The 26388-nt window shown below is 44.4% G+C and overlaps 1 protein-coding gene across 2 annotated transcripts in view; it reads right to left on the bottom strand.

Moving 5' to 3' along the window:
- Positions 1-26388, bottom strand: part of bnc2 (basonuclin zinc finger protein 2) — a 216919-nt gene that overhangs the window by 82687 nt on the left and 107844 nt on the right. The window contains exons 1-2 of one of the 2 annotated variants that reach the window (XM_015965154.3): positions 17504-17857; positions 16356-16694 (exon numbers count right to left, since the gene is read on the bottom strand). In XM_015965154.3, the coding sequence (XP_015820640.1) occupies positions 16356-16694; positions 17504-17506 (342 nt within the window). In that variant the 5' untranslated portion in view covers positions 17507-17857. Of the gene's footprint in view, positions 1-16355; positions 16695-17503; positions 17858-26388 lie in introns of those variants that run through there. The other variant, XM_054743680.2, reaches the window with a different exon arrangement.

Here is a 26388-nt window from a genome sequence, read left to right as displayed (position 1 = left end):
TGAGTCCATCTCTGTGGGAAAAAGCTCTGGCGCTCCTGTTTCAAGAAGTAGAATTGAACCAGAGCAAAGGAAAGAAGAGGATTTGGAGTCTTACTTCCTGATTTTTCTGGTTTTACTTCCAGATCTCGCCTCTGATTGGCTAACAAAAATGTGTCTCTATTGCTGACTCTGCCTTGAAACGTTACAGTTTTATATTCCAAAAGCCTTCCCTGATGCGAGCCAAGATGGGTGAGTCCATGGATGTTGATTTTCAGTGTGACGAAGATCTGACTGACTTTTCTGAACCGAGGGTTTCCCCGTCCATTCTAATGGCGGCAAATGCAGGAAAAATGAGAGGAATCCTACTCACATTTAGCCTGTGACCAACCAAATGTAAAAAATAAGTAAAACGGTGGCTTCTCAGCGAACTTGGCCTTTAAAGCAATGCTCACAGAGCACTAGACGTACTTGGACCCTGTGACTCTTTCAACCACAGAGAAAAAGACAATAGGAGGCCATGTTTTTAACCTGTGAACTATAGCACTCGTGTTTGCAGTCATTACAGGACTCAGATTTTAGATGTAAACATTTAAATTTAAACATAATAATGCCATACACGTGTTTTTATGACGCTGTCAGGTTTTTTTTTCTAAGAAAAAAAGTGTTACAGTAGGTGCGAGTCAAAGACAAACGAGTCCGAGGAAAGCTGAGAGACAATTTCACCAGCACCTCTCACACAAAAGGACATAATGGCGCTGAAAGCACCACGACTCAATGAAAAAGCAAAAAACTGTATTTTTTGGAATCCACTTACACCCAAATTACAGCGGCATTCTTGGCAAAAAGCTGGCAGAGGAAACGTGATGTGCCGCAGCGGAAAAGAACATTCTACACGTTCGTCAAGGCAGTGACATGAAAGGCATGAGTATTAAAATGCAAGCGTAATAAAAACAGATCAACCCAAGTGGAACTGTAATTATGATTTTTCTGATTCCTGGAAGCAGTTAAAGCCGTTTTTCCCCATCCTCCTGCCCTTCACCGCCAGGTTAAGTTACAAACAAGCTGAAAGAATGAGGGAGGCAGTTTGGTAACACGCCGTACCATGAGGAGTGAGACTCCGGCCCTCCCTGACATGCCCTGCTCCGCGCTCCTCCCTGACCCCCACAGGCCAGTACTGCACTGCTCCTACAAGCACCAAATGCAAGCAGATGATATAATTGTGCTCCCCCGCGCACGCACGCACGCGCTCACACACACACACACACGCACACAGGTCTTGCTTTACTTCCCTTTTGCTACCCTCCCTCTGAGACTCTGCATGTGTCCTGTCATATCTCCTTCAGTCCATAATTGTCTCAACTTATGGCGTTTCTTCCTGCAGGCCACTGTTTAGGGGACGTGAAATCCTTCTAAGTGACTGTCACAATGCATCAGCCTCAGGCGAGGGAGCACACACACACACACACACACACACACACACACACACACACACACACACACACACACACACACACACACACACACACAGAGAGAGACCCATCCCCCACCCCCCTGTCCCAGGGCTGCTCACTATTCCTCACTTTAAGTGTTTTTCCTGCTGAGATGCTCCACTTTTGTCACTCCCTGTCACCTCCTCTCTTTTTTTTAAACGCTCTCTCAGCACATCGTTTCTTTTTTTTCTTCTTTGCAGCGTAAAAAAAAAAGCGCCAGTCACAAAACATTTTTACCCTGCTCTCCACACAGTCCTCGTTTACCCAGAGTACATCTACCAGGAGCTTCCCTTTCTGTCTATGGGACATTTGCTTTCTGACACGCCATCACACTGACACACACACCGACACACACACACACACTTGCGCGCGCACACAAGAATAACACAGGGGGAGAAGGCAAGGGTGACGGGGGCTGTGACCCTGACGTGTCATAGCCGTGTGATGCATGTGCCACTCCTTCTCTGTCTCTGACCTTGTTTCTCATACCTCTGTCACACAACAGATAACACTCCCTCCTGTTCCTCCTGTGGCGCTTCCCTACACACACAAACACAAGCCGCCTTGTCCTACAAGCCAAAAGGTGCCTCGAAGTTTAGACCTTTACATTTTTTCTATTAGTTCAAATGACTTCAATATTCAACAAGTAAACAACATTCAGTTCAAAGACAACAACTGATGTTCTTTCTGGGTTCCAATCCTAAATGACGTTTTTGAAGAGGCCCCTTAAAGAGTTTTCTGAATATAAACGTAAAATCATGAGAATTCAGTTTCCCTCCATTTCAGATAAAAAGAAACTCCTTAAAAATTGTGAAAAAGTGCAGCCGACCCACGAAGAACACCGTTAATATAAAATTTGAAAGTGTTTGTGTTTGTTTTGTGTTATAGTTGATAATAGGAGCTCTGTAGTGGTCTAAAATGTGCATTAGGATTTCATAATCCAACAAAGGCTAAATTAAGAATTTGTAAGTTTTGCTAAAATCTCTTAAAAGCCTTGAGTCAGAACTTAAACATCTTGTTCTCAGCCTGTTTGTACCTAAACCTGAACAAATAGTTGTGAACAAGAATGTTAAAGTCAACGATGAAAACATATCGGTTACCAAATATAAAAAAATATCAACATTTCATCACAACCGGCTCCAAATGCGATGCCACTTTAAGTTGAATTTCTCTTTCCCAAAATATACGTGTTGTTGGAACAAGCCGTGATTTTGTTCCTGTCAATAAAATGTAATCATCTTCATCCTGAGCAAAAATGAACCAACACCATTAGAGTGTGATTTAGACAAAGTAACTGGCATAAACATGTCACTGCGACTAAAAACTGGCAAAAAATAAATAAAATCTGGATGTTTTTTTTTTGTAACCCTCGATCTGTGTGTGTGTGTGTGTGTGTGTGTGTGTGTGTGTGTGTGTGTGTGTGTGTGTGTGTGTGTGTGTGTGTGTGTGTGTGTGTGTGTGTGTGTGTGTGTGTGTGTGTGTGTGTGTGTGTGCTGGTGCTGATTCCTCTTCTGTTAGCCCCATCAGAACCAGGACTGGCATGCTCCGGAGCATTTTACTGTAACTGTAGACGCATCGGTCACCCATCAACCTTTCATCAACCAATCATGTGCAGCAGCCAGGGGAGGAGGCACCCAGGAGGTCTGGCAGAGACGGACTCTCGGCAGGGGAGGAGGAGGGGGGACGGCTGGTCACTCAGTCATCACTTGGATGCACTCCGACTCTTTATGCACATTTGTGTGTGTGTGTGTGTGTGTGTGTGTGTGTGTGTGTGTGTGTGTGTGTGTGTGTGTGTGTGTGTGTGTGTGTGTGTGTGAGGGGGCAAAAGGAGGTCAGTTACTGGTCACCAGATGTTAAATGTTTAGGATGGACCGCAGAAAGCAGAAAAAGAAGGGGACAGTCTCCTGAAGCAGCTCTATGTATATCCCATGCACGCGCACACACACACACACACACACACACACACACACACACACACACACACACACACACACACACACACACACACACACACACACATCAGAGCGATGGGTGAGAGTGAAGCAGACACTATCAAATCTCAAACTTTTGGCTCAAGGCCTCGACTCAGAAAGCAGACCAGCTCACAAGCCCAACTAAAACACACGGCTGCGCCCACAGCAGACAGAGGCAGCAGTGACCCTTGCAGGAGCACCTCTCACTGGTTTGTCGTTAAAGGACATTTACTCCACTGCTGCGGTTAGTTCCTAGGTGCATTAGTCATTACCTTTGCTTCACAGGAAGAGACGTTTTCAGAACCGCGAGCTGTTCAGAACCCTGTCACTGTGTGTGGCCTTACAATGTGCAGGCTACTGCTGCTCTGGATATTAGCTCTTCTGTGTGCCGGGCTATTAAATACCAATCCCCAGCCACACACACACACACCTATACCACTTCCTTTTCAGTCTCAGGGACAACATTACAGTTTTGGCTGATGAAAATTGTGTGGGCTCCTAGAAGTAGGAGGAAAAAAAAGGTTATTTCTTAGGTAAAAGTCTCCAGCTGGACGCACAACTGGAGAACATTTGACCGCGCAAAATAAAGGAAGGAGGTGTAAAAGATCCAGTTACAGTGAGAGGAAGGAGAAATGTGGGGAGCAACAAGAGAGGCATGATGGAAGCAGGTACAGAAGGAAAACTGTAAAATGCAGAAAAAAGGGAAAAAATAGAGAAAGAACCAGCAGCTGGACTGTTCCTGCTAATTCAGCACTTTAACAAATCAATGCCACTTGAGGAGTACAAGCCGCATCCTGAGCTCAGCTAGATGCATCAGTGAGACTGTAGGCATGTTAGGAGGTGTGTGTGTGTGTGTGTGTGTGTGTGTGTGTGTGTGTGCGCACGCGCGCCTGGAGGGTTGATGTTGGTGTGAGGTCGTCCGCACTGGTCCACATTAAGGTCCAGTAATGTGTTAATTTATAACTCTATCACCCCAGACGCCTGCATTATCAATCTGTGTCACACACTAGGCCCACGATATCTATCATCCAGAGAGGGGGGCGAAAATGGCCGTTCTGCAGATTAGACCACTGGTTGCACAAGTTCCTCTCCTTTCTTCCCTTTAGCTTTATCTATTGGATTCTTTCACATGCTTTTCTTTTTTGCCCTCACTATCCTGAATCCGAGTGATGAATTTAGACTTGATCGACTCCTCAGCCCTGTTCCTTGACTGGAGGATTCAAACCAGCATCTCACTGGACTGTGGTGACAAACTGGGAATGGCATTCCCAAAGAAGTCTCCAAAATATCTTGAAACATTTGTGTGGGCTCTGTTTCTTTATGTTTAAAGAAATGTGCATAGTAAAAAGTACACCTGTGAATCCCGGAAATGTATTGATTTAGTCTTGATCAGAAAGTGCAAAAAATAGATAACTAAAGGAGGGTTGGGGATGAAATGACATGACATAACTAGGACAAATTGGGACTAAAATACAACATAAAATGTGTAACTAGTTTGCAGTTCTGCCACCTGTGCCCCACCTGACCGGGACAATTATGAAGAACGAGTCATAAAAGTATCATTTGTGCAGATTTGACTGAATTCCAGCTAAAATTTGTGTTTTTTCTTACAAGTGTTTCTTTCAGTGACATTCCTCCTTAAATAGGATTAAACATGCTCCTCCGTTCTGCAAATTATACAAAGCTAATTACCGGAATCGCACTCCAACTCCACTTTTGTGAACTTAAAATGGATTTTTACTTACAGGAGAATGACAAAACAGATTGTAATAACATATTAGAGTCAAAAAGCTCATTTCAACTCCCACTGACACAAATAATCCAACGTCACTGTAACACTAAACACACCAGAACTCTAGCTTACCTACGGAACCTACTCATTTGTTCAAGTTTCATGGAAGCGTTATCTCTCCTCGCTGCAATAAATTATTGTTGTCAAAACATGAAACCGCGACATAGTGTACTCATCGAGTAAATACAGCAATGTGTGTGTACGTGTGTGTGTGTGTGTGTGTGTGTGTGTGTGTGTGTGTGTGTGTGTGTGTAGGGGTATCTATCAGGTACTATCAGACATGCTGATAGTAATAATGTTGTGAAATGGAATAAAGAGGGTGAGTATTGATCAGCTATCCCTGTGTGTTATTATTTCCTGCTGCTCCTGACAGTGTGTTAGCAACCTGCACAGTTTAAACTGACACACACACACACACACACACACACACACACATTTCCATGCAAATCAACGAGATAACTGCAAAACAGTGATCTGTCCACTCACACACTGACCCCCCACCCCCAATTAGGCAGAGGTGTGGACTCGAGTCACATGACTTGGACTCGAGTCATGATTTTAATGACTTCTGCCTTGACTTGATAAAATCTATAAAGATTTACGACTTGACTCGGACTTGAACGCCAATGACTTGCAACTTGAATTGACTCGTATCTGTTGACTTGATGATGACTTGAGCATATTTGATATTTTAACACAAACGGGGCATGACATGGACAAAACTCACGAACCATTCTTGGTTCTGGGTGTGATCTTGTTCTGCTAACTGCAGCAGCACTTTGTTTATAATCAGTTTCTGTTGCACTTCCTGCTTGTTTGAGTAAATAAATGAAGTTTTAAGAAGCTTTTATTCTGGAATTTATTTATTATCATTGTCATTAAATTGAAGTTGGACAGATGACTTGATTATGACTTGAAAATTCAAAGTTAAGGACTTGGACTTGATTGTCTTTGACTTGGATTGGACTCGAGACTTGACTGGAAAATGTTGTGACCTACTTGTAAGACTTGCGATGCAGTGACCTGGTCACAAATCTGCAATTAGGACATCGATGTTCATTTAAACTCTGTCTCTGAACTTTAGTGAGAGTTGGACAAAGACCACAGAGACAACGGGAGTCAGAAGACGTTAGATAGGAAAGACAAGCTGGCAATTTCACTTTTAAAGAGGGCAACAGTCATCACGGGAGGAGAAAGGGAATCTGCCCATTAACACTAAGTGGATGTCTATTAGATCATGGAGGTAAGGGGGTGGGCATTTACCATCAGAGCGACTCAGACACAACCTCGTCTGTCGTGCAAACAGCTTTGAGTATCCTTCACTCACTTTAAGGTTAGGGGTGTGAACCTTAAATCCATCCTCTGTTTAATAAAGCTTTTCATTTCCAGTGTCGGGGACACCACTGTTGGGAAATAAAAGACACAACTCAGTCCTGTGAGATCAAACACACCCTCGGTCCTGTCTGTCCCCTTCAACCCCCTGTATCTTCCCTGGCGTAGAGCCCAACACGAAAGGGGTGTAAACCCCCTCCTCCCCCCACTTCACTCTTATCACTGCGATACAGTTAATCCTCCTCCTCTCCACCTTCCATCGGGGAGTCCCTCAGGGAGGGGGAAGGACGCGAAAGGCTAAAAGGCGGGAGCACATTTGCCACTTGCCTGCGACACATAATACGGAGCAGGCAATCAACTTTGGCTCGACATGTATTTGCTCATCTCTAGAATACACACACACACACACACACATTCACTGACTCCCCCTACCAACGCCACCACCTCGACTACCACCAGCCCTGCTGGGAAAATGAGGGGTGAGGATATGGGAGGGGTGTGCTGGTGTGTGTGTGTGTGTGTGTGCGCGCGCGCGCGCCTGTTGGGGTGGGGGGGTAAATTAACACTTGACATTCAATACGGTCAGGTCCTTAATTGGCCAGGGCCTTCCTGAGAAGGCAATTTTCTATTCCCCAAACTGCCCCCATGCCGCAGCATGTGCCAGTGTGTGTGTGTGTGTGTGTGTGTGTGTGTGTGTGTGTGTGTGTGTGTGTGTGTGTGTGTGTGTGTGTGCCTGTGCGTGTGTGTGTGCAGAAGAAACTGTATCTGTGTGTAAGTATGTGCCACAGAGGGGAGACTAAGTGTGTGCATGTATCTGTGTGTGGCTGTGCGTGTCTGCGTGAGTCCGGGCCCCTGTCCTAGGAGAGGCCCTCTGGTCCCTTCCCTCTCTCTAATGAGGCTGGATGAATTAGCGCTACGTGACAAGATTTGAGCAGCGGTGGCCTCCCCCCAACCCCCGCTCTCTTCTCTTCCCTCCCTCGTCTTTGTTCTTCTTTCTGCCCCGACTGCTTGGTCCCTTTCTTCTTAAAGCAGTGACAGACATGTGGTGGCCAAAACAGTGCCTGGAGCGAGCCCGCGGCTCCTGCCTTCTATGCATGCTGCCGCTGCTTTATATCATGCATGTACACACAGACACACACACACCTATGTAATCTACACAAAAGGAAACACTTTTTCCCTCTCTCTCTCTCTCTCTCTCTCTCTCTCACACACACACACACACACACACACACACACACACACACACACACACACACACACACACACACACACACACACATGTAGACAGACCTGCACTTCCCTGTGGATTCAGTTACAGTTGATGTTATTACAGCTTTCAACCTGAGAGGTATTAGGCTTCCTTTAACAGATCTGACAGCATTTACAACACGGGCGAGTCAACGCCTCTAATCGCCTCTGTGACTTCAGACTATTACCAATTGATCTCTGAAGAGAGCCTCCTCCTCCTCCTCTTCCTCACCTTCTGACTGATGCACGAAGCTGTCGGCTCCCTTTCCTCTTCTTTGTCATAATGCGCCGACTTCCCTCGCAGTTGCATCCTGTAAACTCCTCTGCTCTCATCACATCCCACTTCTCAAAGATTGGTGAGTTATGTCTTGTTAATGAGCCAGAAAGGCATCCGTTTTGGCCACATGAGCCCTCGTTCTAGTGACAACGTATTATTGCTTCATTCATGTTGCAGACAACAGCATTAAGTCCTTTTTTTAGCCACCTTTTACAAAATTAACCGGTGAAGTAATGGCCCGGATGAAACAAACAAGAGCTGCTCTTTTATTTTATTTCTTTTTCTCTTGTTTGGAGGAAACACATCAAATGGATTAAATGCTATGAAATATTAAATGCCAGTCGGAGTCGCACACATCCGACAGAGCACTTATCGTCGGGTGTGTTTCCCGACAAAAGGGAAGATGCAGCCCAGGCCATTAACAGAGAAAACATCAGCGCAAGGAAAAGTGAGTGTTTATGCGAGGCTGCAGGCGTCAGAGGGAACAACACAAATACATCTCCAACTTTTAGCTCTGCTGAATCCATACAAGAGTTCTCACTTTGTCCCGGTGATTAGGACCAACGCTGTCACTTCAATGATGTCACAACTATTGCTAGAAACAGTGGCCTCAGTCCCGGCTGTTCAGACACAAGGTCGCGCCGACTTGTGTCTGTGTCGGTCATTGAATTAACTTAATCCCAGTGTAAAATGAAAACAAGGTATGAACAGATCACAATCCAGCCCACACACACACACACACGCAGCAAGATGTCATGCACGCTCGCAAGAAAAAGAGATACCCGGAGTCTCAGCTTGCTAGAAAAACCCAAGCTGTGGGACGCCAGGGCAGCTGCATTTAACAGCAGCCATTAAACGTTATTAATCCAACAGTGCAAACATCTTTACAAAGTCAGCAGAGAGCGTAAACAAACGCTTACACGTGTTGCTTTTAACACTTTGCTCGCAACAAAAAAGTAGCAGACGGGTTTAGAGGAGCGGTTGGCACAATCTGAATAGAGGAGTATGAAAAACGTGTGCCTGTACCTGAAAAGACTGGAAATGCTGAAGTGAGCGTGTAAATGTGTGTGTGTGTGTGTGTGTGTGTGTACATTGGCTGAAAGCCCACCCCAGCCTGTACCACTACCCTCCCTTCTCCAGAACCACCCCTAAAGATCCTCCCTGAGCCTTGAGCAATCAAATCCCCGTTGGCAGCTGGAAACAGAACAGAGCAGAGAGGTGAGATAGAGAATAAAATAAAATATGGGAGCAGATTAAAAAGAGAGGAATGAAAAGGAAGATAGGAGAAAAACAAACGCCAACATGCACGTAAGAGCTTTTCATTTAGAGATGGATTATATTTAGTCTTGTTGGAGAGCGCAAAAACACGTCTCCACGCGTCGCCTGTAAACTGTGAAAATGTGTGAGTTGCCCGTTAGAAAAACCATTTTCTTTCAGCAACAACTTTAGTAATTTACCGGCAACAAGGAGGGTGCACGTGGAGCTGCAGGAGAAAGAGAGTCAACGGCAAGGCCCGGACAAAATTACCATCATTATCCATAACTATAAACAAGGCTGATGGTGATGATGATGATGGTTTTAACAATAATAATAGCAATTCAGCCTGAGTGCTTTTTCACATAACAGTGACAACATTAGTCACACCGCCAACAGAGAAATGAAAGGCTTTGGTGCGCTTCTTGGTTGCCTTTGCTGATGGGGCAAATTGGCAGGCAGAGCCGGTGCGCAGAGGTCCTTAAAGAAGGATGTAAAAATAGTAGGCTGTCGATTTGCCCGCTGCCCACTGGCGCGGCTCCAAGGAAAACAAAATAACAGGAGTTGAGGAATAACAGGAAAAGGGAGAAGCCACGGTGAAAGTATGCCCGAGTTCCTGTCACTTAGCGTGGATCACACCTAATGTCACCTTCCTCCTGGATGCACGACGGGAAAGAGCAGCTCCCCACAACAATGCCTCGGCCATATGGTTTTAAAATACCACACGCACGGCGGAATGCGCTCGTCTCCTCCTCCTCCTCGCCGCCTTGTTTCAGTTAAATCACTAATCTGTGATTATCCACACTGCTGGTGGCCTGGTCACCCAAACCGACTGACGCCTCCGGATCTCAGCCACCCTGTGACCCACACTTCACTGTTACACACACACACACACACACACACACACACACACATGTGCACACACACACACACACACGCACAGAGAGAGAGAGAGAGAGAGAGAGAGAGAGAGCTCTGATTCACCCTTTCCTAACTACATAGACCTGAATGACAGCTGCTGCATTCCTGCCATGTCTGTGTGTGTGTGTGTGTGTGTGTGTGTGTGTGTGTGCGTGTGTGTGTGTGTGTGTGTGTGTGTGTGTGTGTGTGTGTGTGTGTGTGTGTGTGTGTGTGTGTGTGTGTGTGTGTGTGTGTGTGTGTGTGCCAGTGGTGGGGTGGTGACATCCTGAGCGACTGGCTCTTCAAACACACACTTCCTCCTCACACCAACAACTTGCCCCCACCTCAGGAAACGGGCCAGAGACAAATGACTTTCAGCCGACTCTTGACAAAAACGCAAAGAACGAACGAAGAAATGAATGCAGCAACCAGAACGACACACGTGACCCTGACGCTGCTCAGGCGGGCATCAGGAGTGAAAACTACGCCAGTAAAATGGAAAAGAAGAAAAACAAGTGTTTATATCTTAAAAAGTGTGTGTATTGTATTATTAATAAGAAAAGTTGGTTTTATATTTAGTCAAAGTAACTATGCATGATTTATTTTTCTATTTAGCTGCCTGACTTGTTTGTTTAAAGATAAACCATGTCTACATAAATCTTTCCCTCAGACAAGATGAATATCTTTAATGATCCCTGGTGACATTTTTTTGATTACCGTCACTTTAACAAATAAAAAAACATCTTTCTTTTCACAGCGAGTTAAAGTCTTTCCTGGGAGACATCTAGTTCCAGTAAATTTAGCCTACATATCTGCTTCACCTAAAACACACACACACACACACACACACACACACACACACACACACACACACACACACACACACACACACAGCACCAACGAGAACTCCCCTTTTCTGACTTCATTATTTGGGCATCCACCATGTTGGTGAGGCCGCCGTCTCCTCAGGACAAACAGGAAACAGCTGACACTGAGCCCTTAAGTGATGCTCACATGATGCGTATTGATCGCTGTTTGCCACGGGTCGGGCACATAAGAGTCAGGGTCAGTGCTCATACCCGTCCTTCGGGGCATCATTGCACAGCTACAGAGGTTGGTGCATGACCCAAAAGGCACATGATCAGAAGCCCTTGTACTATTTTAGCATTGCTTAAGCAAAAGTGACATGTTCTATAGTAGATCACGTCAACGACGGTGATATGATTAGTAAAACTTTTATTCAGTTTAAGGTAAGAACGTTGCAGACGTCACATCTTCTCTGGTTGGTGCCTGCAAATACGGAGGGGACCGCAGCATGAATGAGACCTTGTGCATCCTCTCACGTTGTCAAGCTGGAGCTCAATGGCTTCTTAGTAGAGCACATACTGTAAGTGCACACGAAGTTGCAGCCTCGTCCTCCTGAAATCTCAAACTCACATTTCTCCCCTGCAGAAATGATAAAGCAGGAAACATGCACAGCACCGTGTGCATGAAGAGCCAGAGAAACCAAACACACCTCACAGACAGAAACTTGATGCTCTGATCTGGTGGAGAAGCGTGTCATGTGACACGTGTCATCGTTGAAACCGTAAGGCCAGAAGCTTCATTATAGGCAATGTGACTCAACATCTAAAGACCAGGGAGTGGACAGAGAAAATAAAAGGGTCACTGTGTGTGTGTGTGTGTGTGTGTGTGTGTGTGTGTGTGTGTGTGTGTGTGTGTGTGTGTGTGTATGGGGGGGGGGGGGGGGGGGGGTAAAGAAAGTGAGATGTAGAAGAAGAAAAGTAGTAATGGGGGAAGTGGTGCGTGTCTTTTCTGCAAATCTCCTCTTTCACCTCTGCTCTCCTCCAGCTCTCCATCAGGCCAGCCAAGAGACACTTCACCTCGCACCCGCACACACATGGACATCGATCCAACACATACACACACACACACACACACACACACACACCCTCCTGTCTTACACGCACACACTCACACAACTGGCATATGACTGTTTAGCCACCCACTCAGAAAAATAAATGGCAGGAGCACAGACACGAACGCCTCGATGCATACTTCAGCGTCAGTACACACACACGCGCACACACACACGCACACACACACACACACACACACACACGCACGACACCAGATACATGCCTGTATAGACATCCATATGCTCCATGTGCAACGACCCATCAAAGACAGACATGGAAATAATAACAGTTGAATGTAGCCCCCCTCCCCCCCCCCCCCCCCCCACACACACACTGTGGATAATTCTACACATATGCATCAAATCACTGCCTCATAGTCCCACTCGAGAACAAAAAAAAAGAGCAATGCATATGCAGCACATCTGAAACATGCAAGACTCCTGCCCCGCTGCGTAAAGCAGAGTTAGGAATTTTTCACATAAACACACACATGCACTCAGCTATATTAGTGTATTAATAGGTAGAGTAGATGTCCTATGTGCTAAAGAGGATTGTATTCAACATCATTTCTTTTCTCACACTCAGCAACTCTGCAAAACCAGGACTGTCACCCTAAACACAGAAGAGGACCACTGGTTTAAACTAAAAAACATGAATTTAAGAACCATTTAGAACTAATATATAGATGAAAAGTATTACAAGCTTTTGAATTCAGACAGTGACCTAAATGTTGTTTATTTACTTTTAAAATATCTATCTTATTATTATAAACAGCTTCAATGCTTATTTTTGTATAAGACCAAGAAAAATGCTGCAGAATAAACAAAAATATAAAAGACGCGATCAGCGGCACATGCTTCCAAAACGAGAAGATCTGTTGAATTTTATGATGATTATTAATACAGTGATGACGTTTTCCCATCCCAAAGCCCTGGTGTGTTCAGGAGAAGCAGACAGAATCAGGCTGCAAAGCCTCAGTACCTCTTCCGGGTCTCGGCCCATAGTGGACCTGTCGCACTTCAAAGGAAGCCGCGTTACCGCACCCTTGCAAAATAAATAAATAAATAAAATAAGGAAGAGGCTGTTTTATAGAATAATTGTTAGAGTAATTGAACGCACCAATGCCCCCCCCCCCTCTCTCTCTCTCTCTCTCTCTCTCTCTCTCTCTCTCTCTCTCTCTCTCTCTCTATTTTTATTTTCCATTCCTCGGAGATCTGCTCTGCGCCTGGGTGGCATCACCAGATCCTCAGGTGGAGGTGAGGCCACGTTTTTATGAGCTCTCCAAGCCCTTCAGTTATGTATAGTTCCCACGTTTTCTCTGACTTAAAGCGGGGAAGAAAACAAGCAGAAAAAAACGCGCTGCGGCCTCCGGCTGCTGTTGTAGAGGAAGTATCCCTGATGAGCCAATTAGGCCCGTGGTATCACTTAACTCCGGAGTTTTTAACTTCCAGTGGTCGATATTCAGAACCACGCGTGATACGGAGGAGAGGGGTCAATTAAGGCTCCTCCATAAAAAGGTGACAATAAATAAACTCCGAGCTTTTAAAAAAATTTCTCTACATATGAATGTAATTCTGAGCGTTTCCCCGTTTTTAAGCGCTGCGTAAAATGCGCACCGATCCCTGCACGCTCCAGAAAACAGGCACTTATCGAATCCATTGAATTGATTTCTTTTAAATCTCCTGTTTGTGACGCAGGTTGACTCCTGCGTGGATCGTGGAGGACTTGAGCGTCTTTCTATGTGGATTAGAAATAAAACAAGTTTTTCTAAATGTCAAAATAAAATAAAAAAAATAAAGTCTTGATTTTTCGTTGATTGGAGTTTTTTTTAACCAGTGGCAGAAAAATGTAATTGTTGTCAAAATGCAGTCATTTAAAATTAAAATCTAATTTTTAATATGAAACATATAGGAACGTTTTTTTTTTCAGAAACAGAATTCAGCATTTCCATAGGATTGTTTCCAGAAACCGATTTTAATTTTATTTTACATATGAAATGAATCTAATAATCAGATTAACCACACACGAAAAAAATATACAAAAACAGGTTTATAAAAAAATCTGACAGGTTTTCTAAACTTTATGTTGATTCTAGATTTTTGTAAAAGAAATGATCATTTTTATTCTACAAGACCTGAAACATTTTAATATAATTTGACACCTGCTGGAAACTTCCACTTATATCTCAGTGGTGATTAAAACTCTTAAAAAGCAACATGTCCATCATTCAATCGTCTTGCACCGTGCGTGCGCGCGCGCACATGTGCACCATGAAGGAATTTCAGAGGTGTTTCCAAACGTTCCACGCAGCCGCGTGTCTCCAAGAACGCACCGTTCTCCAAAGTATCAAACAGATTAAGTGTAGCCTAAATATGATATCCTGTTCATGGTGTCACCTGGTGGTCTTTTTCTGGAAGCGAGGGGAGATTCTGAAGCGCAATCCCACATTACACACGTCCCAGGAGTGAGCCAGGCTCGGCAAACACAAAGTCATTATCGGTTAGATTCCACTAGTCTGTCAAGGAACGGGCTTCCTTCGGAGGATTTATGTCAAGCCCACTAAACATGAGGAGGTTACCTTCTAAGTGATGTGAGGAAGGATAAATAACAGCGAGTCCCAGCGCTGATTATATTGAAACAACGACGCGCATTTGTAAAAAGATGTGGGGAAGCAGCCGTGAGAGGGTCCCAGCAGATACGGAGCGCAGGGATGGAGAGGTGGGGAGGGGGCATCCACCTGCTCACAACGGCAGAGGTTAGAGAAGAGTCTTTTTGGCCTCTGCAGCTAGTTTTAGTCATGCATTAATAAAAAAATGTCTGCGGAAAATACAAAATATATATAATATATATATATGCATTAAAATAAATAAAAAACGGACACAAGCTGCAAGAAAATAACATTTAAATTTGCGAGATTTTTAAACCACCAAATAGAGCAGAAAAAGCCCGGATTGTGACAGGGAAGGAAAACTGCTCAAAAATACGCACGGGACTGTTGTTATGGACTTGGTTGTTTGCACTTCCATTCAACCCCGGGCTGCAAAACTACTAATTAGCAACACAAATAAAAGGAAGTAAAGGCTGATCAAATACATACGGAGGAAGTTTCTGTTCTTTAGTGGCACTAAAAGGCGGAGCGGTTGCGCAAGAATCGCTGTGGCTTGTCTGCGTAACAGCGCGTGCATGGCACGGAGCGCCTGCAGGTCCCGCTATGATTAATCGCAACCTAACAAGCTTGCTCTATCTCCACTGTCTCCCCCTCCACACACACGCACTGATACACGCACCCACACACACACAAGTGCGCGCGAACGGAAGCACACAAACACACTCACATTCCTTCCCCTTGTTCGGTTCCTGATGTTTCTCCAATTTCACTTCAAATTTCTCTTGTAATTTCAGATTCGCCACAGATGGAATAAAATAAACATAAAAAGCTGCAGACAAAGCAGGGGAGTGATGTCGGAGGGGTCTCATCAGTCGGTGCAGACTCGGCACGACCGCGGCTCCTCTGCTGCTCCGCAGCCGCGCCAGGTACTCCCTGCTCCGGCCACATTAAGTTAATTAGACGGTCCCAGAGGGTGGCCCCCTGCTCCAGTCTTTATCGGCACGGAGGTTACCAAAACACGGCTGATGCTTGTTGTTCAACTTCACTTCGCTCACGAAACAATTACGCAGACTTAAAGGGGGTGAGCCATCAATCACATGGTCAAAGAAAACCTCATCTGCTTTAGCTCAAGTTTAAAATTTTTATGTGCAATTTCCAAAAACACCCAGAAATAATGTTTTTGTGTTTGGTTATAAACAGGTAAAAACAATTTATGGGTTTCAAGAATTAAATCAGAAATGTTTAAATTAATGTGTGACAGGACATGTTTTCACACATGTAACAAGAAGGCATGCATTCAGTCAGAGGAATGGTAACTTCTCAAAGATACGTTTGCAAAAAACAGAGATAAAATACGTTTTTTTTGTCTGAAACTTCGCAAGCAAAACTCAACCACCTCCCGCTGATCCAGATTAAACTCTGCTCTAAACGAAGAGGTGGTGGCTGTAAACACAAACAAACTAAACGAAGAGAAAATAAAGTTTGGTGTCGCAGAATCACAGAACGGAAACATGGATGGACGTTGGGACAAGAGCGGTAAAGAGGGTGTGTGTGCGAGTGTGTGTGAGGCGGTGGAACTGTACCTGCTGGGACATTCTGTAGAGGAGGTTGCTGTCAGTGCTCTGCTGCTGCCATGTCCCCATGAAGCCCGGCTGCTCAGCACTAGGCGGTCTGGTGCTGAACTGCATGGAGCTTTCGCCTGCTCCCTCAGCACTGCTGCTGCTGCTAACAATGCTAATGCCACCCAGATCACTTCTGCCGCTGCTGCTGCTGCTGGAGGGGATGCTCACACACACGCCAGCTGTGCTGGTGGGTCTGTTACTCTGAGCTGAAGGTGGCCGGGGTGGCTCTGGGTCTTTGCTGGGCTCCGGTGGGACTGTGACACACTCGCTGCCTCTCACATCCAACTCTGCCTCCTTGGACTTAGACAGAAAGGAGGGGAAAGACAGTGAGGGGGGCAAGAGGGGTGAAGGAGGAGAGAAGAGAAATAAGTCAGCAAAGGTGTGTTCTTCTGGGGTTCTGTGTGTGTTTTTTCTCCTCTTTATTCGAATCGTGGAGATGGAGGAGTGGATCTGTGTCAGAGGGTTCCTGGTAGCTCTGGTGCCAGAGCCGGTGTGGAGTCACTTCTTGTGAGGACAGAGAAAGAAAGAGCTTGGAGTGAATTTCTTCAGGGGCCTCATCTTGGACAGGGGGAGAAGAGTGCACCGCTGGAGGTGAGGAGGGATGGGGAGTCAGATGGAGGTGGTGGGGAGGGAAGAGATAGAGTGAAACAAAATAAAGGTGGGAGGTTGGGGGAGTTATAGTGTGAAGGGGGTCATTTTACACTTGAACATGGACTCAAGACACACTTCCATTTAAACACAGAGATGCTGCATGCACACGCACACATGTGCACACACACACACACACGCACGCACGCACACACACACGCACGCACACACACGCACGCACGCACACACACACACACACATCCTGTTGCAAAAGTAGGAAAGCTGCCCTCAGCCCACTGAAAACATGCACACACTCCCAATAAACACATGCAAGTTTGTAAAGTTGTTTTTCTAAAAAAATAAAAATAAAATTGAATTCAGACATTCTGAATTAAACTGAAAACAAACCGACTACAAAACGTAAAAATAATCTAACAAAAGAAATAAAGTCTAATTCTAAAGAAAATGAAGTCCAATAAAAGCAAAGAGATGAGTGAATAAGAGGCACGAGTGTCTCTTACCATCAAATCTGTGCCTGTCCCAGGAAAGTGAGGATGAAGTGTGAGCCACCAGCTCTCCAGCTCTCCCTGCCTCCTTTTTCTTTCTCTCTCTGAGTGACTCGGTCCCTCTCCCAACGTCCACGCCGCTGCCTGTCCTCCCTCTTTTCCTCTCCCTCCGCTCCTCTCTCTCTCTCTCCCTCTCTCTCTCTCTGTCTGACTCCGCTGTACTTCACCGCAGCCACGAAGGAACTGACTGAGCCGAGCGCTGCCGTGGATGTGTGTGTGTGTGTGTGAGCGAGCGTAACAGGAAGAAAAAGTGTGTGTGTGTGTGTGTGTGTGTGTGTGAGTGTGTGTCAGGCCAGTGCAGACTCAACTGAGTCAATGGTGCTGCTCCACTCTGAGATGCTAAGTGACACTGTGCTGCACACTTCTCACACACACACACACACACACACATACTCCTCCTCTGCTCTGGGCAGGAAGGTGGGGGCATCGCTGAGCAGCAGAAAGAGTCTCCCCCCTCTTGTCTTCCCCCTCTCTGCCTTATTACCATTTTCGCTGCGAGTGGCCGGCATGTCTCAGAGCAACTTAGTTCTCCTGTGGGACAGTCCTGCCACACACACACACACACACACACCCACACACACACACACACACACACACACACACACACACACACACACACACACGCGCGCACGCACACACACACACACACACACACACACACACACACACACACACACAGTTATGTTGCTTTGCAAAAATCAATCAGTTAATTATGTGCATTTCTATTCAAGTTCTTAAAGAAATGACACACCATTTTTAGTAACTCTGCACCCTTTTGCTTGATTGTTTTACCCTTCCCATAATTACAGACTAATGGAACGCCGTGCAATCTGCCACCATCATACACCAGCATGCATATGAACACACTTGCGCACAAGCACCTCCTCCTCCTCCTCCTCCTGCTCTGTGGAGGCGCTCAGATTTTAATTAAGAAAAAAAATGAGGAAGAGGTTCCATTTTAGCCAAATTGGTCCCCACAGCAGCAAAGGTAAGGGGATAAAAGGAGGGATGGAGGAGTAAAAAGAGGCAGACACTGAGAAAAAGACACGCATGAGGGTAAAACAAAAAGATTTAAAAAAAGGAGAAAGGAGATCTATGCTTCCTTTGACATAGCACAGGACAGATCTCAAACAATGCAGAAACCCTCTTCTTAGCCTCCTTCTGCTCCTTTTTCCTTATTTTAAATCCACCTTCCTCTCTTCCTCATCCTCTATCATTAGAAAAATGACAGACCAGGTGCGAGTCCAGAAGAAGATGTCACAGTGATCTTTCCGCCGCTGAGGAACAAAAGAAAAAGGGACAGGCGGAGAACTTCTTTCCTTCGCTGCATTACATGGCCTCTGATCTATAGAGTCACTTCAGATTTTGTGCTAAATTGCTGCAGACAGCTGCGAACCTGTCTGTTAAAAGCCTTTTGTACCAGGCACTAATGGCAGTGCAGTGTTAACCTTTGCAGAGATTATCACACCGGTCGTTACCGTTATGTGTGTGTGTGTGTGTGTGTGTGTGTGTGTGTGTGTGTGTGTGTGTGTGTGTGTGTGTGTATGTATGTGGGTGTGTGTGTGTGTGTGTGGGGGGGGGGTATTCTAACATTTTAAGAACGTTTTCCTGTGTCTTTTGTCTCTGATTTACATCTTTGACTCCCTTCCTGCTTCAGTTTTACGCTTATTTGACTCTTCTATCTCTTTCTCTGCTTTCCTTTCAGTTCCACCCTCTTTCTGTCATTTCTCTTCCTTCATCTTTTGGCCTTGATGCCCGGTTAGTGCAGCATCCTCATAAAGTGCACAACACACCACCTCCTGCCCGTTAAGCATCAGCTCCGCTCTTAACAACTTATTGAAAATGGAGCTCGGGCTAATTATATTAAGTGACAATTTAGCCGCTGACTCCTTTTTCCTCTCCAGATTGTCCCTCCTCCTCCTCTCCATTGCTCCCTCTCTCACTCCTGGGTGTAAATGTGCTAGTCTGTGGGTTTTTCAAGTGGCACTCAGTGTTTTAAGGCGAGCTGGTGGCTCAGCTTCTGACCTGGCTGCTTTAATGGCTGTTATTTGTGGGAGGGGAAGACTGGGCTCTGCCAATAGAGATCACTCTTCCTCCTCAGGCCCCCCACCTCCTATCTATCGCTGATACCAGATGACTAAGAACACAAGAGATGAAGAAAATCTTGAGTTGAAACAGAGAAAGAACAGGAAATAGAATGAAGAAAAACCGCATTCGCTGCAAACGACGGAGGGTAAAAAAGGATCCTGGAGATCCTCGAGCTCCTTTATTAAAACTATTATTGTGCAGGACTTGAGAATCCCCCGTGGGGCAGGGGTCCATGTCGAAGCCCATATAATTAACTAGAGGCTCAGCTACGGATCAATTACCAGACAAGCAAGTGATAGCTGAATCAATGGAAGATCATCAGGCTCGTTATCAGTGTTGCAACTCATTAGAGGAAAAGTGAGGTAGAGAAAGAGGGAGAGCAAAAAAAAAAAAAAAAAAGAAGAAAGTAAAAGAGGGGGTTGAAGATGAAGATGGAGGGTGAATGGGTGAGGTAGGAGGTGAGGGCAGGACTGATGGCAGCCAGAAGCTTTGCTTGTGTGTGTGTGTGTTGTATATAAGTGTGTGATGTGCTGGAGTCCTCGTTAGCTGCCACTGACGGTGACGGGGGAGCCCTGAGCGATCAGGGCAGCTTGCTCTGTAGCAACAGCCACTGATGCTTGTACGGATCAATACAAATGTGTGCATGAGGTTAAAGCTTGGCCATAGCATCCTCACTCCCCAGCGGCTCACGCTCTCAGTCTGGGGTACAATTTTGCAACCTGAGCAGTCAAGGAGGGACTGTGGAAGGATTAAAAATGTTCAAAGACCACATTTCCAAAAGGGTCAAATTTAATGAGAAAGGATGAGCAATTTAAGTCGTATCAGCCTCCCTTCCTAAAAATATTTCATCAAAACAGGAGTTTGGTGAATGCCTCTGGAGAGATTAGTCACTTGGTTGATTGTTTCGTCGGTGGAGAGGAAATGATCAAGGATCGCATGCATCCTGGTGTTGATTATAAATTTAATTCAGCTGAAACACTTGGAAATAAACAGACAAGTGGTAAAGATCTCCAGCCTAGCATTGTCCATTTCCTTAAGTGCTGTCAACATTTAATGAAGTAACAAAAAACTTTTTTGGATTGAAGTCAATAACATATATTTTACATTATATTTATGTTCGTTTTCATTTTTTTACTAGCAGGATCTGAAAATGCTGAATCTAGTCAACATTTTTGACACTAATTCTTAGAGACATACAGTAATTTAGTGATTTTGAATAAATTGTAAACATACTTCATGGTACCTCTTTTTAAAAAATCATTACATGTACATTTCAACCTTTTAAAATAAATACTTTTTTGTTGTGTCTTACTGGTGAGAATCAAGAAACTGTCTTAATTAATTTGTCAAGAATTTTCTTTTTCATGTGTGAAGCTGAGTCTAGATTATTCCCAGTGCAATTAAAATGTCTTATCAAAATTTGTCATTATTTTGTACCGTTTTGTGTTGTATCGCGCCCAATCATTAGCCTGGCCAACCATGCCAATGCTTCCTTATGGGAAGCAGAGGGCCTGGTAACGCTTCTACTCACAAAAACCCCACCCCTGAGAATTATAAACGAGCCAATCAGCACTGAGTAGCGTACGTCACACACCGCGACACTCAGTTTTTCATAAACAACGAAGATGGCGTCTTGGCAAAAAGACATCTTCCTTTGACCGCATGACTAATCGGGTCCCAGTGACACGACGCTCACACTGTCATAGACACGTAACATTCTGTCTCAGTCTGCCCCCCTGCTGATATTCTGCATTCCGTATTCTACGCTTCAGGCTGTGTGTGTGTGTGTGTGTGGGGGGGGGGGGGGGGGGGGCAGCCAACACATTGGGCAGCCAACACATTCTCACGCCCTAAGTGTCGAAAAATGACGCGGGGTGACCAAGCGTTTGTTTTCGACGCGTTGGGAGCCCATGCGTGTCGGGAGGTGACCCGCTGTGCCAGAGCGTCGTTTTCCTACTCCCGCGGTAAAACAGAGATTTCACCGGCATTTCACTTCTAATTTACCTCATTTAACTGTCCCCTCACCCCTATCCTAACCATAACCATGAAACGTGAAGCAAAGCGTTGCATGTGCAAGCTGGTTAAGGCTAGGATAGGGGTGAGGGGAAGATTAAATAGCAAGAGGGTAAAGGTCACAATTCGGTCGAATCTCCGTTTTACCGTGGGCTCTGGCACAGCGCGTCATTTTTCTACGCTTAGGGTGTCCAAAATGTGCGTAAGCCAGGTCCTTAGTCAACTTAAAGTTGTGCACACTTTTCCTCACGTTTTCTTTTATAAATCCCAAAGTTTGCATGGAAAGCTGCTTGCACAGTTTTCCGACACCGTTTTGTGCGTAAGCAAGCTTTAAAAATGAGGCCCCTGATCATTAGGCCACCAGAAGAGATTCCCTCAACACCATGGCTGCACTTATAAATCCTGTCAAGAAAAGCTGTAAACAGAATCGGTGATAAAGGGCAGCCTTGGCAGAGCCCAAATCTTACTGGAAACGAGCTCAACTTCCTGCTGGCAACCAAGCTCTGACACCAGTCATACAAGGACCTAACAGCCTGTATCAAAGGACCTGGTACCCTATACTCCAGGGCTACTCCACCAATGGGCCCCCAATAGACGTGGTCAAATGAATCAACGAATGCCTTCTCCGAATCCACAAAACACATGTAGATTATCTGGGCAAATTCCCACATGCCCTAAGATCTCCCTAAGGGTATAGAGCTAGTCCAGTGTTCCACAGCCAGGATAAACACCACATTGTTCCTCCTGAATCTGAGGCAATCCGACGGACCTTCTGTGGTCCCCTTTTTTGATGGACCACCAGACCAGTTTGCCAATCCAGTGGAACTGCCCCCAATGTCCATGCGATATTGCAGAGCCGCTTCAGCCAACACAGCCCTACGACATCCAGAGCCTTATGGAACTCCGGACAGACCTTATCCACCCCCGCAGCCTTGCCACCGAGGAGATTTTTGACAAACTCCGTGACCTCAGCCCCACATATTAGAGTCGAAAGCAAAGTCCCCACACTCTGCTTCCTCACTGGAAGATGTGCCAATGGGATTGAGGAGGTCTTCAGAGTACTCCACCAACCGATCCACAACATCCCAAGTCGAGGTCAGCAGCACACCGTCCCAACTATAAACTAGGGATGTCCCGATACAAGTTTTTCACTTCTGATATGATACCGATATTGCAGCCTTAAGTGTTGACCAATAAAGATATCAATCCGATACGATATCGGCACAAATCTTACGTACTTTTACCTATTTGGCAGTGTGGAATGTATAAAGGGCTTGATTAAGTGATATTACTCTAACAGAGAAAAAAATCCAGCAACAGTAAGTATGGGCTGCATGGTGGCACAGTGGTTAGCACTGTTGCCTCGCAGCACGAAGGTTGCAGGTTCGAAAGTCGGCTGTGGCCTTTCTGCGTGGAGTTGCGTGTTCTTCCCATCCATGCGTGGGTTTCCTCCGGGTACTCTGGTTTCCCCCACAGATCACAACACGCCCTATAGGTTATAATTTGTAATTCGCTTTGGATAAAAGCGTCTGCCAAATAAATAAACATAAACATAAACATAAAAAAAACTGACAATTTTTTGGCGGCATATAATGTAAACTTTAGGCATAATGTTTAACAAATGAATAAAATAATAAATAATAAATGAAAAGACTGAGAAATATTTAAGGTAAACAAACGAACAAAACCATTTATTTTAAAGTGCAAAATACTAATTCAAGGTCCCTTCAGTTATATTTTACTGTCAGCAAATGGTAGGAACTGATGAGGGCAGGGGCATATGAAAAAAATAAGGCAATATTGTCTATTGGCCAACTGTTACAAGTTTAGTGTCCTAAGTTTCAATTTCACACACTGCGAAAATCCTTATGCAGTGTTTTGTGATGCAGTTTCTAGTGGTTGGACATATTAAACTTTCCCGGTTCTGTTCCACCACAGGAAATGTTGCAATGAGTCACACTGTCATTGTTGGACTTTAACAAAAAAAATGCTGTCACACGACTGACTGCTTTTGTGCAATAACATTTATATGTGGTATCTGTGTTTACATATATGCTAATGTTCTGTTTACAGTAGTGACCTGCACAGAACCCGACAAATGCTGCTACTTTGTGTTTATATTTGTAAATATTACTGTAAGGAGAGGGTGATGACAAAGGTCATACAAAAGACAGCCTGAACAGGCGAGTTTCAGCTGTTTTTTTAAAGGAGACCACTGAGTCCACTGATCTCAGGCTCAGGGGAGAGAGTTCCAGTGTCTGGGGGTCACAGCAGCAAATGATCTGTCACCTTTGGTCTTTAGCCTGGTGCATCGCACAACCATGAATTATATAGTTTTGTTTAATCAATTATTGAATTGTATCATAAATCATATGGTACTGTATTGTTCTGTATCATATTAACTATCAGCATATTAAAATATTGACTTGTAAATGTTAAAGTTTAGTTTTTCAACCCAATCATGTTGTTTTTGCATGAACTTGACCAAACTGTCCCTGACAGAAAACACATTTGTATCTTGATAGTTGCACTTTACATCACCTCCATCCCATATGGACTTCATCATCAGAAATAACTGATAACCATTACATTTATTATTGTTATTTATATTGATTACATAAAATGAGCCTACATTGTAAATATTTATGTTTTTAGTCATTTATGAAATATTTTAAAAATTTTATTATTAATGATTATGTTTTTTTACAAACCCACATGAGCCGTTGGTGGCACATGAGAGTGAATGGAATTTTTATTTTGGGATCAAAAGAGTTTTTTCTCATGAAATATGGAAACATTTTATGAGGACTTATTCCTGAGTCTTTTCAGGAGTTCGAAACTATTAAATTATTGCCATGATGATGATTACGATGATTTTCTGTAAAAAAAATTATTGTTTAATTCAAGATTTTTAGCAGCACGTCTTAATGACTTGAACATCAGATATTAGAAAAAGCCCATAGAGCTTTTGTAAATAAAAACAAGAATAAGATTCTTTCCTATGTGGGAGAAAGTGAGAAGGATGCAGCTACGGTAAAAGCAGAGATTTTAAAACCTTCTTGAACTTTTTGTCCTTTGATTGTGTGCAACAAGCCACCCTCCATCACTCCTCGTCAAACCTCTCAGCGCGGCCTGTTTGTTTCTCAAACACCGACATCTAATGGGTCAGAAATTGGGGCGCAACAGCTTTTAAGTCTTGAGAGGCAAAGCATCTTGTTTGAACAAACAACAGCGGTGAGCACGTAGCAAATGTCATCAGAGAGTGGAAATTACAATGCTTACCTGCTGTCTTATTTTGGTGTTTAGTGCTGAAGGATGGATGGAGGTGGGTGGGGGGTCTGTGCACCAAAACAAGGTCAAATGAAAAGACAGAAGCTGAAGACAAGGAAAGTTGAACAATGCAAACAGCATCTTGTGTTTGGGTCATTTTTAACACTATAAAAATTCATTGGTTTTCTTTCCATTTCAAGATGCATAATTTAAAGGAAACAAAGCTAGACAATTACAATACGGGTTCGACATGGGTGGGAAGGGGCTCTCATCTAAACAAGTGTGTGCAGCTATCTGCGCAGCACACTGCAGACATAAGCAAGAGCACATGGCCAAGGGCTGCTACTTTCACTGACCTGATTTATGGTCATAGATCATGTGTGCATGTGACAAGGAGCAGTGTGTCGATCAGATGGCGAAGGGATAGAACTGTCACTGTTCTGTTACCACTACAGGGCCACAAGACATCATATGACAGCAGCAGGAACAGCTCTGTGCTTGTGATAGCAGGCAAAATGGAGACGGAGGAAGAGATGGAGGAAAAAAGCCAGACGAGGGCACGAAAAGGTCTAAGAGATGAGAGGGAGCCACATGATTGCCCGTGTCACTGATCACTGCAATCTGCTCTCCACTAATAAGTGCACCTTTGTAAAAAATAGGAGAGGAAAAGGACAGCAACTTAGCGTTTGCGTCTAATCTTGTGAGTTCTTTTCAACTTTTCAGCTGCTTCTGTGGTAGTACAGAACAGCAAAAGGTTAATTGCTGAAAACATAATCTGCTAATGCTTGTTTGGCAATTCATGACCTAATGACATATAAAAGCACTCCACATGTTAGTTTTATTTTGCCTTTTCAAGCGGAAAATACAACTGTTCACGAGGTCAGGAGCAAAATCTACAATTTTATCAGCACCAGTGCACATGCACTCATACAAGTGGTCATGCATTCACACGCCCACCTTTGGCCCTCCAACCAGCAAACTAACCAGACCTAAGTGGAACTGCAAGCTGCTTGGATCTTCACTAAACAGAACATGCAAACAATCACATTTCTGGAATTGGTGGAATTAACTCTAAATCAACAGATAATTTTTAGTCTAATTAAGAAATGATTAGATATGGTCTTTCGAAAGAAAAAGGTATCAAAAGTAAACTGAGGATTTTGAGCATTTTTCAGACTTGAGATAAAAATTTCAGTATTGTCCACAGAGAATAAAAAACTTGTTTCATTTTTGTCTAAAATAATTTTCATAATCACGTCATTCTTTCCAGATGTGCTTTCATCCTGAGGAAAAAAACAAATCAAGCCACAGTAACTAGAGGCTTAGTTTGGATGTGGGATAAACCAGCCTATAGTCAAACTTCAAATGGTTCATTATTTATTTATGTTTTTGATCAAAAGCTTCAAGCCAACATAGGGCTGGGCGATGTCACAATATTATTTTTCATATCGGTTGATATCGACAAATAT

The sequence above is a fragment of the Nothobranchius furzeri genome, chromosome 4 (assembly GCF_043380555.1).
Source record: "Nothobranchius furzeri strain GRZ-AD chromosome 4, NfurGRZ-RIMD1, whole genome shotgun sequence".
NCBI lineage: Eukaryota > Metazoa > Chordata > Actinopteri > Cyprinodontiformes > Nothobranchiidae > Nothobranchius > Nothobranchius furzeri.
Note: the sequence above shows the minus strand (reverse complement) of the source record. Positions and strands in the feature narration are given on the sequence as shown.